General features: G+C 49.8%; 1 protein-coding gene across 1 annotated transcript in view; it reads left to right on the forward strand.

Moving 5' to 3' along the window:
• DDX3X (DEAD-box helicase 3 X-linked) overlaps nt 1-3,918 on the forward strand; it is a 41,905-nt gene extending 37,987 nt beyond the window's left edge. Inside the window, exon 18 of the mRNA XM_043538101.1 lies at nt 3,785-3,918. Within this exon, the coding sequence (XP_043394036.1) occupies nt 3,785-3,903 (119 nt within the window). The 3' untranslated portion in view covers nt 3,904-3,918. The remainder of the gene's footprint in view (nt 1-3,784) is intronic.
• Nucleotides 3,919-15,483: the final 11,565 nt, after the last annotated feature.

The following is a 15,483-nucleotide window of genomic DNA, read 5'->3' on the forward strand; positions in this document are numbered from 1 at the left end:
TTAGCCCACCCAAGGTTTGTAGTCAGAATGCCTTCATGAACTTTAGTGGACAGACTTGGTAAAAGAGGATTAATTTCCACTGTAAGAGGCAAATGTCTCAAGGGAAGAGTGGTGTGATGCAGAAGTTACTTTCAGAAGACATCCCACAAATATATGGTTGAAGAATTAAGCACTACTAAAAAATGGTCATCACAATAGCATAGTGATGAAGTGAGCTGTAGCTCACAAAAGCTCATGCTCAGATAAATTGGTTAGTCTCTAAGGTGCCACAAGTACTCCTTTTCTTTTTGCGAATACAGACTAACACGGCAGTTACTGTGAATAGCGTCTGAGTTAGATTCATGGCAAAAATGAATTCTGGAGCAGTTGCAGTAACTTTCAAATGACCTGCAACTGTCCTTGATCTAGTCAACATTGACAGTAGGCTCCATCCTTATGCCTGGAACATCAGATTTCTTTTTTTCATAGTAATGACTTGGCACTGTACATAGGCATATAAGGGGCAGAGCAGCCATGAACCTGCCTGCCCAGAGTGGAGAGGGAACAGGTGAGCAGTCTAATTTGTCTCCAAGCATCAAATTAATAATCTAGCCTAGTTTGTAGAGACAGTTCATTTTTGACAGTCCTAACCCCCACCCTCCACACCCAAAAGAACCCCCTAGGGACTGGGAGTGAGGTGCCTTATGTAAACTCTCAGGATTTAAACTATAGCTGACCTCTAATAGACTCATTTCTTTGGTCAATAGGCATAGCTGAGAGGGTGGGGGGGAGGTCAATTTCCCAATAGGCACTGAGTGAATAAATCCTCTGCCTGCAGGATTTATACATTCAGGGACATAATAACATATCACTTCAGACCCAGAGCTGCCCTTTTCCAAAGAGCCCAAAGGATGAGGCTCAGTGAGTGAGCAGACACCACCCCTTCTGGTCTACCAGCAAATAGAAGGCAGGGAAGAAAACATCAGACCCAGGATGCCACTTATCCCAGCAAATCTGGCAACACCACCTCCAACAATCTGGGTGGAACTAGTACTGACACATTACGCCATAAGACTGAAAGGAGAGATTAGTGGGGGGAGAGAGAGAGATTTGGATGCACAGAGGAGACTGTGACCAAAGAAACCTGGATGCTGACTGGCAAAGCACATTGGCTTCCCCCTGGTTCTGTACTGAAAGCCTCTGTCATAGTGCTTTTCATACCAGTGTACATAGGAAAAGAATGTGTGTGCACCAACCTCCTCACATAGTCTAAAGTATGTAGGTAAGACACATGCCCTAGGTGGGACCTGCTTTTGAGGCAGACTCTGCCAGTGAGAGAGCCACTTATTGCCAGGGGAAGCACTGTGTACATATGTCCTACAACTGGGGGGGTGTCTATGTCAAATGTGAATGAAAAGCTGGCAGACACAGAACACTAGTCTCTAAGGTGCCACAAGTACGCCTTTTCTTTTTGCAAATACAGACTAACATGGCTGCTACTCTGAAACCTAACATGAAGTGGTAAATCCTGAGGGGCATATGCTCGTATATATAGGAGTGCAAAGAAAGAAAGACTGGCATCCTTAATCTTGGGCAGTGGTCCTCAAACTCCCCAGGGAGTGCTATCTAGCTCCACTCTTACCATGACTCAGCTCCAGGGGGGCATGAAGAGTCCATTGCAGGGGTGGGATGGACAAGTGCAAGTGGAAAAGTTTGGGTGCCACTAACAGACAGCAGGTTTGCATCATGGAAAAGCAATCTCAGCCAGGCTTGCTTGAAAAAAGCAGAGACAACATTGGGTGAGTTGAGACAGGAGAAGAACTAGTTTATATATAACCACTTATTTCTGATATGAAGCACTAATAAACTTTGTCACTATATATACAAGCACTGTGCCTGGGTGTTCAGCCAAACTGTGGTGCAAGGCATAACTAGTAAGCTGCAGTTACTCCTAGGGGAACCCAGAACCCCCCTAGCTCTCCATACTCAAATACCACCCCATTGAGCCTCAACACCCCTGCTGAGACTCCCACCCCCAGAGCCCTCACCACTTTCACCTGGGAAACGCACCTCTGTGCATCCAGTTCTTCAAGTGATTGCTCATGTGTATTCCACAATAGGTGTGCGTGCTCCCCATGTGCACCAGTGCTGGAAGTTTTTCCCCTAGCAGTACCCTTAAGGAGGAGTGCCCCCCCAACCCCTGAGGTGGCACCTGCCTGGCACAGTATAGGGGGGTTGCGCTCCTCTCACCCTCAGTTCCTTCTTGCCACCAGTGAAGGTGCGTCAGAACTGCTCAGCTCCAGCTTTGCTGCAGTTCGTCCCCAGAACTCAGTAGTACCTGTAGTCAGTTAGCTAATTCAGTCAGTTTAGTTAGACATTGAGCCCAGGCCAGGGCATGCCCCAGGCTTTAAGGTGTGTGGCTCTTGTAGGCACTCTATGCCAAGGAGCAACCCGCATGCAGATTGCTTGGGAGAAACCCATATCAGCGAAAGGTGCAAGATCTGCAAGTCTTTCAAGCCCCAGACCAAAAAAGAAAGGGACATTAGGCTCTGGGCAATCCTGATGGAGTCGGCGCTGGCCCCGACCCTGGCACACCGCAGTGTCAGTACGCAGAAACCCTCCGGTACCATCATTCAGTTGGCACCGCTCCCTGTCCACGGGGCATGCCAAGAGGCGAAGACTCCCTCTTCGCAGCAGCACCGAGAGAAGTCTGGGACAGAGGCTAGGCCCATGTCGGGTAGTCCTCGATCCCCATCAGGCTTTAGGCCTCTGACTCACGTTGAGCGGAGTAGCCCAGCCCCTTCGGAGCAGGCCTCTCCGGATGTCATCTATGCCCGAAGCCCTCCAGGCAGCCAGGGACATCGTGTCCATGCTGATGTTGGCCCCACACTCCAGAGGCAAGCCACTGCTGGGATCACCGCAATTGCCACTGGCCTGGTACCGGTCTCGGTCGAGCAAACGTTCCTGACACTGCCCAGCAACCGCTCAGGGCTCAGTCCACATGGATTTCCCTCGACGCTGGCCAGACTGTCTGGATGGGTGCCGTCCCCACTGGGACTCCTGGCACCGCTCGTCTTCGCGAAGCGAATACCTACGGGACTGTGGCGGACATCGCCAACGGTCCTCGTCTCGCAGGAGATATCACAGTTGGTCGTGGCATGATCGTCAACGCCGTTCCCGCTCAGACTCCCGTTCCAAGTCCCCACCAAAGCACTGTAGCCCCGGGCGTCAATTGCTGGCATGTCGCTGACGTGGGTCCACCCATCAAGGCCATTCGCTGAGCAGCTACTACCGTCGGTGCCGCTTCTCCGTGTCAAGATCATGGTCCCGTGGCCGATGTAGATCCTGGCACCACCGATACTCCTGGTCCAGAGGCAGCAATGGATCTTACGCCAGCCCGGCATCCCCTCACAGCCGCCCGTCTACAGGCCAATCTAGCCAGCCTGAACAGCCGGCCCTGCCGGTACCTCAGCAAGCGCAATGGCACCAAACGTCATGGCCGGCCCAGTTGGCACTGTGGCCCAGTGGGGGCTCGCTCAATGGCCGGGGCCTCAGAAGCACCATCAGCGTCCATCTTTCAACCACCATAAAAAAGGTCATGGGGACCTGTGTCCTCAGTACCTTGCCCCAAGTCTGACCAGGTGGTGGATCCTCTGGTGCTGGACAATACCCAAAGTCCCACACCGGCCTCGGCCCATCCAGAGGAGCTGATTGCTGCCCCGTCCCCCTCCATTCTGCAGGAGGACTACCAGGCCCACCAAGACCTCCTAAAAAGGGTGGCGCAAGCCTCCACCTCCAGGCTGAGGAGATGGAAGAGCCCTCAGACTCCCTGTTCAATGTGCTGTTCCCTTCAGCACCGGGCGGGGTGGCAAGAATTTCAAATGCCCTGAGGCAAACACCGGCCTCATTGGCTCCCATCTCTAAAAAGGCGGAGCGCAAGTACTTTGTACCCACCAAGGGACACGAGTATCTGTATACCCACCAGGCGCCCAGCTCCTGGTTGGTTGAGCCTGGTTGAGTTGGTCAACCACAGGGAGCAACAGGGGCAACCAGCCCCAACCCCCAAGAACAAAGACTCTTGGAGGCTGGATACTTTCATGAGAAAAGTTTATTCGTCGTCAAGCTTTCAGCTACGAGTAGCAAACCATCAGGCTCTCCTGGGTAGCTACGAGTTTAACCTCTGGGAATCCCTCCCCAAGTTTGAGGACCCCCTTCGGGAGCGCGATAAGAAGGAGTTTAAGGCCCTTGTGGAGGAAGGGCATCCCTGCAGGCCGCTTTGAATGCAGCGGACACGGCTGCATGGTCCATGGCCTCAGCGGTGTCCATGAGACGGACATCATGGCTTCTGCTCTCTGAGCTCTCCAGTGAAGCAGGATCTCCCTTTCGATGGGAAGGCTCTGTTTGCTGAGGAAACAGACACAAGGCTGCATGGCATGAAAGACACCCATACAACCCTCCAGACCTTGGGCCTCTATGTCCCTCCTCCGGCAAAACCCAAGTTCAAGCTGCAGCAGGCTCCCGCCGAGGCCACCCACAAAAAGCAGCGGGACTATAGAAAGCATGCGCAATGGCAATCCCAGCCTGCCCCCCAGCCTGGGTCTTCTACGGGCAGGCAGGCGGGCAAAAGGCGTTTTTGACGGGACACTCGGGGGTACCCTGCCAGTTCTCAGCAGGGACCTACCCCCAGTAAAGCTCCTTTTCTCCAGTAGGTTACGTGCTTTCCTCCAGGAATGGTCGCGGCTCACCTTGGACCAATGGGTGCTCAACACCATCTCCTGAGGTTACACTCTTCAGTTTACCTCCTCCCCGCCCAACCGCCCTCCGCCCCCGTCCCTCCTGGGGGACCCCTCTCACGAGGCTATGCTCGAGCAGGAGGTGGGGCGGCTCCTGGACCTAGGAGCTATAGAGGCAGTGCCCAAGGAGTTCCTGGGCAAGGGGTATTACTCCTGGTATTTCCTTATCCCAAAGGCCAAAGGGGGGCTCAAGCCCATCATGGACCTGCGAGGCCTGAACCACTACAAGGTGAAACTCAAGTTCCGCATGGTTTCCCTGGCCTCCATCATTCCTGCCCTGGATCCTGGGGACTGGTACACTGCTCTCAATCTACAGGACGCGTACTTCCACATCCACACATTCAAGGGGCACAGACGCTTCCTCCATTTCGTGGTGGGACAGAATCACTACCAATTCTTGGTCCTACCGTTTGGTCTGTCCACTGCCCCCAGTGTATGGCGGTGGTAACGGCCTACCTCAGATGCAAGGGGGTCCAAATATTCCCATATCTGGACAATTGGCTAGTCAAAGGCACCTCCCGGTCACAGGTGAGGGATCAGGTGGCGCTCCTCCTGTCCACATGTACTGCCCAGGGCCTGTTGATAAACAACACCAAGTCCACGTTAGTCCCGGTCCAATGCATAGAGTTTATCGGGGCGCTACTGGATGCAATGTTGGCCAGGGCCTCTCTCCCACCAGACAGGTTCGAGACCCTGAAAGGGCTCATCGACTCAGTCACAAGGTTCCCGGTGACAACAGCTAGGGCTTGCCTGCAACTGCTGGGTCGCATGTCTGCGTGCACATATGTGGTCCGTCACGCCAGACTCAGAATGAGGCCCCTCCAGCTCTGGCCGGCCTCGCAGTTCTCCAAGGCCACGGACAGGATGGACAAAGTCCTCAACGTGCCGAACTCGGTGACCAGCTCTCTGCGGTGGTGGTCTGCCCCAAACAATATGCTCCAACGGGTCCCGTTCAGGGACACGGCCTCGTTGGAGCTGGTATCCAACGCGTCGGACCTAGGTTGGGGGGCCCATGTGGGGAACTTTCAGACCCAAGGCCTATGGTCTCTGCAAGACCTACCCCTTCATATAAACGTCAAGGAACTCAGGGTGGTGCAACTGGCGTGTATGGCCTTCCGCTCGCACCTGGAGGCCAAGGTAGTCAGGGTCCTCACGGACAACACGGCCTTGATGTTCTATATCAACAGGCAAGGTGGGGCCCAATCCTCTGCCCTCTGCCATGAAGCCCTCAGTCTGTGGGACTTCTGTATAGCCCACGACATCTACCTAAAAGCCTTTCACCTGCCAGGCACCCGGAATGTCAGGGCGGACCACTTGAGCAGGAATTTTTCCTCTCAGCACGAGTGGTCTCTACACCTGGAAGTAGTTCACCAGCTCTTTTGAAGGTGGGGTACTCCCCAGGTGGACCTATTTGCGACCAGGCAGAACCGACGATGCCCCCAGTTCTGCTCCAGGGGGGGCCTAGGGAGGGGCGCTATCTCTGATGCCTTTACCCTGTCCTGGCCAGGCCAGCTCCTCTACGTCTTTCCCCCATTCCTTCTGATCAGCAAGGTCCTGGAGAAAATAAAGATGGACAAAGCCAGGGTCCTCGTCGTTGTCCCGGCGTGGCCCAGGCAACACTGGTACGGGACCCTCTTGGGGCTGGTGGTAGCTCCGCCATGGCAGTTGCCGCTCCGCCCGGACCTGCTCTCTCAGGACCAGGGCTGCCTCCTCCATCCCAACCTAGTAATGCTTCACCTCACAGTGTGGCTGCTCAGTGGCTAGGTTGCGAGGAAAAGACATGCTCCTAACAGGTTCAGCGCGTCCTCCTCAAAAGTAGATGGTCCTCCACTCGCCGCTCCTATGCGGTGAAGTGGTCTCGGTTTTCGAGGCGGGTAGCAGGCCAGGGTGTTTCCCTGACAGCCGCCCCGATCCAGCTTATCCTTGATTACCTCCTCCACCTGAGGGCCCAGGGACTTGCGCCCTCATCAGTCAGGGTACACTTGGTGGCCATATTGGCCTTTCATCCCCCATTGCAAGGGCACTCGGTGTTTTCCCGTGCTATGACTGGCCGGTTCCTTAAGGGTTTGGACCATCTCTACCCATATTCCAAGCCCCTGGTTCCGAAGTGGGACCTAAACCTGGTGCTGGCTCATCTCACGGGGGCCCCGTTTGAACCACTGGCCACGTGTTCCTGGTCTCACCTTTCGTGGAAGGTAGCCTTCCTGGTAGCTATCACGTCGGCCAGGTGGGTCTCGGAGCTCAGGGCCCTAATCTCCGAACCGCCTATATGGTTTTTCATAAGGACAAGGTCCATCTCTGTCCACACCCCGCGTTCCTCCCAAAGGTTGTCTCTGCCTACCACGTGGGTCAGGACATTTTTCTGCCAGTCCTCTACCCCAAGCCTCATGCGACGAGGAACGCCGTCTCCACATACTTGACGTAAGGCGAGCTCTGGTTTTCTACCTCAAGTGGACCAAGCCGTTCAGAAAGTCTTTGCAACTGTTCGTTGCCTGGGCTGAGCGCACGAAGGGTCAGCCAATTTCAACTCAGCAGCTTTCTAAGTGGATCACTTCATGCATCTGTTCCTGTTATGAGCTGGTGGGGGTTCCCCCGCCGCCCATTGTGAGGGCACACTCAACTCGGGTGCAGGCCTCCTCGACTGCCTTCAAGGCCCATGTCCCCATCCAGGACATTTGTAGGGCCGCCACGTGGTCTTCGGTTCACACATTCACCTTGCACTGTGCGATTGTCTCCCAGGCCAGGGATGATGCCAAGTTCGGCAGGGCTGTCCTCCATCCCGAGAACTTGTGAACTCCTACCCACCTCCAACAGATATAGCTTGGACTCACCTATTGTGGAATACACAGGAGCAATCACTCAAAGAAGAAAAGAAAGTTACCTTTTCCGTAACTGGTGTTCTTCGAGATGTGTTGCTCATGTCTATTTCACATCCCGCCCTCCTTCCCCTCTGTCGGAGTTGTCTGGAAAGAAGGAAATGAGGGTGAGGGGAGCACAGCGCCCCTTATACCGTGCTAGGAAGGCGCCGCTCCAGGGGGCGTGGTGGGGGGGGCGCTTCCCCCTACGGGTACTTCTAGGGGAAAAACTTCCAGCACCGGTGCATGTGGCGAGCATGCACACCTATTGTGGAATAGACATGAGCAACACATCTCAAAGAACACTAGTTACGGAAAAGGTAATTGTCTTATCCCCCCACACCTAGATTCCCCCTCCCCCCGGGGCTGCCTGTACCCAGATTGTCCCACACAGAATCCTCTCACCCCACACCCGGATTCCCCCCACAGTAAGCCCTTCCAATAAAAAATATTACCTCACCCATCTTGTCTCTCTGTAATATAACTAACCTGGTCAGAGAGGCACAGGGTTGCAGAGTCCTGGAAGCCAGTGCTTTTGTTGCCACAGGGTGGTGGTTTTTAGGGAGCTGATCCACAGCTGACACAGACAAGACTCTCATCAACACGCACGAAGGGCAGGTGGTGGTGAGGTGCCGCAGAACCCTGGATCCCCTGGGAAGTGGCACAGGGTATGTCAACATAGCAACTAGACACCCACGGCTTGCTCCTGCCAGTCGACTCAGGCTTGCGGGTCTCTGCCAGTGGGACTTTTTCATTGCTGTGCAGACTTCCGGGCTTGGGCTGGAGCCTGAGCTCTGAGACACTCCCACTTCACAGGGTCCTCGACCCCGGGTCCCAGCCCGAGCTCAAAAGTCTACACAGCAATGAAACAGCCCCGTAGCCCAAACCCTGTGAATCCGAGCCAGCTGACGTAAGCCAGCCATGGTGGGTGTCTAGACACAGCCTGAGGACAGAATCCTGAGCAACATGCACAGGGCAGAAGAGGAGGCAAAGGAGTTACTAATGGAGCTACTGGAGAAGCAACAAGCAAAGTAGTGAAACCAAGAAAGCACGGTGTCTCAAAAGTGCAGTGTCTGGCAGTGTTGAGAATGGCAGAAAGACCAAAACAGGATGAGTAAAAAGGACAGGCCTGGACGGTGGGTGAACCCCTCCTTCGGGGAGGCTAGCCCCCTGGCCCTTCCATCCAAGGACCCGTTCCCCCCATCCGCTAGAGCCCCAAACATTCCCCCACCCATGGCCAGCACCTCAAGCCATCGCCGCCCCTGACCAATGTTCCCTCTAATTTCTGACTGGCCAAGTGCGCAAAAAAATGTCTTCTGTGCCAATTATTGTGCTTCTGTGCAAATTTTTGTGCACGTGGTGTTTCGCCATGTGCGCGGGGTTTAGGATCAGCTTAGAGGGAACAGTGCCCCTGACTACCGGCCCAAGCCCCGAGCTCCAGGCCACTGGCTGGAGGTGAGCCCCCGCACCAGCTTTGCAGGAGAGGGAGAGTGAGGGCAGGGTCTCAGGGCAGAGCCATGGGTTGGGTTAGGGGAGGCTTAACCTCCCCTGCCCTTTGATATCTACCACCCTGAGGACAGGCCCTTCCAGTTAGCCAGACATAGGGAAGTAAATGCCATTAGTGGGAAGAAACCTGGAGGCAGAGAATCTAGGATGGAGATAGAGGTGAGGAATTCAAGAGCTCACTGGACTGTATAAGCCTGGTTCTTCTTCGAGTGCTTGCTCATGTCCATTCTAGGTCAGGTATGTGCACTCATCACATGCACCAGTGCCAGAAGATTTTCCCCCAGTGGTATCCGCAGGGCCGGCTCTAGCGCCCTCTGGAGTCACATGCATATGCTCTGCCAGCCTCCCTTCAGTTCCTTCTTACTGCCAGTGATGGTATGGGAATGTCCTCTTGCCTCAGCAAGTGGTTCATACCAGTGGTCTTTCCTATCTGTTTTCAGCAGTGATTTTAGTGTATATAGTTGTATATAATTAGTGTAGTTAAGTTAGCATACGTTGTTAGATAGTCCCCTGAGGGACTTAGCCCAGGGATGGGGCATGCCCCCATCCCGGGGCTTCAAGCCGTGCGAGCTGTGCAAGAAGCCCAATCCTGTCAGTGATCCCCATCAGAGAAGCTTGAATTGCCTTGGGGAGACCTATGTGTGTGACAAATGCAGGATCATCACCTGACATGGAATGACCATGAGCAAGCACTCAAAGAAGAAAAAACAGTTACCTACCTCTCATAACTGTTGTTCTTGGAGATGTGTTGCACACGTCCATTCCATTGCCCATCCTCCTTCCCCTCTGTCAGAGTTCTGGCAAGAAGGAACTGAAGGAGGGGGCAATGGTGTCCCTTATACCAGCGCATATGCGCATGACTCCAGAGGCACTAGAGCCAGCCCTACAGATACCACTGGGGAAAAACGTCTGGCACCAGTGCATGTGGCAAGCACACACACCTGACATGGACATAGAGTGGACATGAGCATCACATCTCAAAGAACAACAGTTATGAGAGATAGGTAACTGTTTTTTTCTCCTCATTATGGCAGCGGGGAAAAGGATTTTTGCGTGTGGGGGAAATCATCCCAAAAAGGAAGCTAAGGAAAAGCTGGTTTCATTTACTGAATTAAATCAAGCACTAACATGCAGGTATATTATTTTTTTAAAAGGTTGATTCCTAATTATCAGTGTTATTTCTTATTTGTAATACTCTAATGTCTAAAGCAGAGGTCCCCAAACTGTGGGGCATGCCCCCCCCCAGGGTGCGCAGAGGAGGCGCGGCTGGGGCCCTGGCCAGCCCCCATGGGAAAGCGGGAAGGGAGTGCCACCCAGCTCCACTCCTGGCCCCCCTTCACTCTTGCTGCTGCCAGCCAGCTGCTAGCCCCAGGCTCCACTTCTGGCCCCGCGCCTGAGGCCCTGACTGCCGACTCAGCACCTGTGGCTCCGCTCCTGGACCCGGCTGCCAGCCTCCGCCCCCAGCCTCAGCTCTGCTCCTGGTCTTGCCCCCGCCCCCAGGTGTGGCCCCAGCCTTGGCCCCCTTACCCCATCCGCTCCTCCCCCTCCCAGAGGCATGGCCATGCTCCTGGTCCTGGTTCCAGGGGTGGGGGGCACAAGGTAAAAAGTTTGAGGACCACTGCTCTCGGAGGTCCCAGCTCCATTGACCTAGGCACCATGTAGACATACAAGAAAGAGACAGTTCCCTGTAACTCAGGGGTTACAAGTCAAATATATGATGAGTGACAACAGGTGGATAACAGACAGATGGAAGGCGTTCAAGGTAACAATGGAAGGATTAAGACCAACGTGATAAGCTGTGGTCACCACACACCCGCTGCTTAACCGCTGCTGGGTCTTCATAGATTTTATGACAGAGAGAAGTTTTAAGGCAGTATTTGAGGGACAATGTGTTGCCATGTGGATTTTTATGGGGACTTCTGAGCATAAGGAGCAATCCTGTTGCATTGCTGTTAATCTTTTTTAAAATTGTCCAACATTAAAATAGTGATACAAAAGTTGAGGGGGGTTTCTACAGAGATGCTGGTTCTTTTGGCAAACACCCAAAAGCACACATTTTAAAGTTGGAACTGTATTGATTAAACACAAGGAAAAACAGTAAATCAAAGCAAGCATTTACACTGAAACTGGTTGGCATAATTATTCCATTTCAAACAATTAAAAAGTATTATTAAAGTTTCTCCCCTTTTGGAGGCAAATTATTAGAGTTTTTTAATTTTTACTCACATCTTTTTTTTGTGAAAAGGAAAGGGTTCATTTTACTCAGTCTTGTGTGAAGTGTATTTATTTCTGTTTTTAATAACCAGACAAGTTAGAGGAGAGACAGGTTACAACGGGTGGGGGAAATATGGCTTTTTTGGATGCTCTTGGAACACTGATGGCTGGCCAGTCACGGATGGAGGCAAGGCATTAGATAGATACATCGGCCATGACACTTTTTGCTTGAACTTGGGCTTACATTTCGGTCAGGGATATTGTCTGGTTGTTTTTTGTTTGTTTGTTTGTTTTTTCCTTCAAAAGGGCAGGGCTGAATGTTTTTTTTTTTTCATTTTACTGTGGTAACGCATCCAGTGCAATTGAAGTCGGGATCCACTGAAAAGCTAAGAGAGCATAAAAGTAAAAAAAACAGTGGGGCAGGGGAAAGTAACACAAAAGGGAAGGGAGACAGAACAGGGTCTTACGTTCCGCTGCAGACTGCAGTTCTGACAATTAGGTATCCCCACTGGTCTGATGACTCAATGTCATGGCCTTCCTTCACTCTGGTCTGCTCCTTCTGTCTTGGGGTCAAGGAACATGAGATTAGCTGAGAAGCCAGGATGCTTTTTTAAAGTCTCCTTTAAAAAAGAGGTGGGGAAAAGTGGGCAGCATAGTTCATCCCCTCATTATTTTGTTTACTTATTAAATCCATTTCCATAAAGCCAAATTTGGCAATAAGTAATGTGGTTGCCCTATATTTTTTAATTATTAAGTCCAATCTTAACATAGTCCTTGAGCTATATTAGTAGGCCTTTTGGTATGGACTAATTTAGACTTATTGGTTCTTTTGCACTTGTTTATAACATTTATTATCAAAAATAACTTATTTTTCATAGTTAATCTTTAAGTAGGAAACAATTATATAGACTAATAGTCACAAACACTGCATACCAAAAAACACTGCACAGTACCTCTTAGAAAATTTGACAAATGGCATTGTTGGCAGAGCAGAGTCAGCGGTCAATGTCTTGATAGCATACAGGGCATATAGTATATATAGGGCAGTGACAGGGTGCTTGGTGCTGCACAAACAAAGACAGCTGTTGCCTCGAGGAGTTTACACCCTGAAGGGGATGCTGGCAATCTGAATTAAACGTCAGAGTTATCTAATGATTTCCAGTGGGAATTCTTTACGTTGCACCTGTAGCCTTCCAACAGTACGTGACTCCTCCCATAAAAAGTGTTATTCGTCCTTGCTAGTATTCATTGGTGTATAACGCAGAATATCCTGGGCATCATGGACAATAATCAGTAGAATAACATCTCCTTTAATGTTTCTACACTTGCCAAATGAGTAATCCTTACCTACGCTCTCCCATTCTATTCTCCTCACAGCTGCATGGACCTTAGTGAGGCTGGTCAGAGTAGATCTGATTCATTAGTACACAGGCCAAACCTGTAAAACATTTGCTATTTGAGTGCATTCATGTACAAAATCACTGAAAACACATTTTGCAAACTCATTAGAGATACTATATATACTGTCTATTGAGGCTTCCACTCAGCTAGTCTTTTTTCATTAAACCTACTGAGAATAGATTGCACCTGTGGTTTTGCCAATATATTAGTTGGTTGCTAGTAATACCTAGCTCTTTCTAGTGTTTTTCATCAGTAGATCTCAAAGCACTTTACAAAGTAGGCAAGTATCCTTCATTAATCTAAAAAAAGTGTTTGACACTGTGAGCAGAAGTGGCTCTGAAAAATTCTAGAAAACTCTGGCTGTCCTACCAAATTCATTAACACCATGTCAATTATATAAATACATGACTGGTCAAGTACACTCAGGTGGTGGCCTTTTTAAACCATTTCCATATCTAATGGGATGAAACAAGGCTGTGTACTGGCACCAGACTTTTTTGATCTCTTTGCAGATGTTCTGAGTTATGCAGTTGGACAATCTTCAAAATGGCATCTACATAAGGGGCACAGAACTGATAGAAAACTCTTCAGTCTCTGAAGGCTTAGGAACCTGTAAGACTTTTTTACAGATGATTGTGCTCAACTTAGTCATAATGAAAGTGACCTAAGTTTATCCCTGACAGTTTCTAAGAGGCAACTAAGAGTTTGGACTCACCATCAGATGCCTGGAAAAAACTGAAGTCCTCTTCCAACCCACTCCATCATCCATTACCACTGAGCCAAACATCACCATTGACGGTACAGAACTAAAGAGTGTCAATCACTTTTCATACCTTGGCAGCCCCATCTCAAGTAATGATTCCCTGGATCAAGAAATATTACAGTAAAAGCTGTGTTATCCAGCACTTTATCAACCAGAAAGTTCTATTAGCCAGCATTTCTGATATCTCTCAATAAAATCTTCAATCTAGTAACTGGGACGAGTGTACTGCCCAGGAAGTTATACAAGTGCACATTCTGCACTCTACTTTTATGCAAAAGAAGCAGAAGACAAGTAAGCAAGCTGATATCAGGGATTTATTCAAAAAAGCAGCTTCCAGGGTGTGTCATAGGATCATTACAGATTCAGCCCAATCTCCTACACCTTCTACTTCTACAGCGATAATTGATGTTGATAATGATGACCCTCAGGCACTGCAAGATCCTGAAGTGCCTTCTGAATCATTAAAGAAAGTTTAAATTATGTTCAGTATAGTTTTAGTGTTAAGTGTATTTTTAGTGATCTGGGTGTACACCATGCACTGCCCACAGTGATATGTAGTGTCATAAGATAACCTACTGTGTAGATTTCAGAGGGGGTAGCCGTGTTAGTCTGTATCATCAAAAACAACAAAGGAGTCCTTGTGGCACCTTAGAGACTAATACATTTATCCGGGCATAAGCTTTCGTGGGCTAAAACCCACTTCATCAGATGCATGGAGTGAAAAATACAGTAGGCAGGTACATATATTACAGCACATGAAAAGATGGGAGTTGCCTTACCATGTGAGCCTACCGAGTGGTAAGGCAACTCCCATCTTTTCATGTGCTGTGTATTTATAGCTGCCTGCTGTATTTTTCATTCCATGCATCTGATGAAGTGGGTTTTAGCCCATGAAAGCTTATGCCCAAATAAATTTGTTAGCCTATAAGATGCCACAAGGACTCCTCGTTGTTTCTACTGTATAGAAAACTTTACCTGTATACACCTAAGTGCTTCAAGAAACCAACCACTCTGCATTGCAGTACTAATACTGGATTAGTGAGTACCTGTATATTATTTTATACTTTATTAATTTTATTGTTTTCTAATTCTTTGAAAATTGGTATTCCATTGGCAAGTATAACTCTTGGTTAACTGGAATTTTTAACTAACTGGCACCTCCCATTGCTCCAACATGCCGGATAACAAAGCTTTTACTGTAAATAGAATATGAAAGGCAGGCCTTTGGAAGAGTTTACTATAGGATACTCAGTCAGCACGCCATCAAACAGTCAACAAAACTGATATACAGTGCAGCAGTGAGAGCATCCCTTTTCTAACTGTGCGAAACATGGACAGTTTACCACAGACACATTAAGCAACTTGAAAAAAGTCATCTGCACTGTCTGCACTCTATTCTGAAGGTTCACTGAGGAGACAAAGTCTCAGACATTAACATCCTTGAAAGACCAAAATCAATCAGCATTGGGACAATGATCATCAAAGCTCAGGTTAGATGGACAGGTCATGTTGTCAGGATGGACGATAACAGACTTCCCAAAAGGGGTTTTATGGTGACCTGAAATAGAATAATATGTAAAGTACTCCTTTTCTTTTTGTGAATACAGACTAACACGGCTGCTACTCTGAAACCTGTCATTATGCAAGGCACTGCATTTAGCCGTATGGAGTGGAAATCTATCAACTTCATGAAAAAACTCGTGCAGATACAGACAGACATCATCTTCCTTTCCAAATGCAAACAGATGGACATCGTACCAAAAGGACTGAAGGTAAAAAATCCATTACAATCTACATACCACACAGACTATGCTGACAGCTTGTGCCACACGCTCTCAAAGAAACTGTGGAACCACCTGATCAACATCCTCTACAGCAAACAGGGAAAGATTAAGAATGAGCTCTCAAAACTGCATACTCTCATAAAAAACCAACCCTCCACAAAAAGAAAAGGAGTACTTGTGGCACCTTA

The sequence above is a fragment of the Chelonia mydas genome, chromosome 1, assembly GCF_015237465.2.
Source record: "Chelonia mydas isolate rCheMyd1 chromosome 1, rCheMyd1.pri.v2, whole genome shotgun sequence".
NCBI lineage: Eukaryota > Metazoa > Chordata > Testudines > Cheloniidae > Chelonia > Chelonia mydas.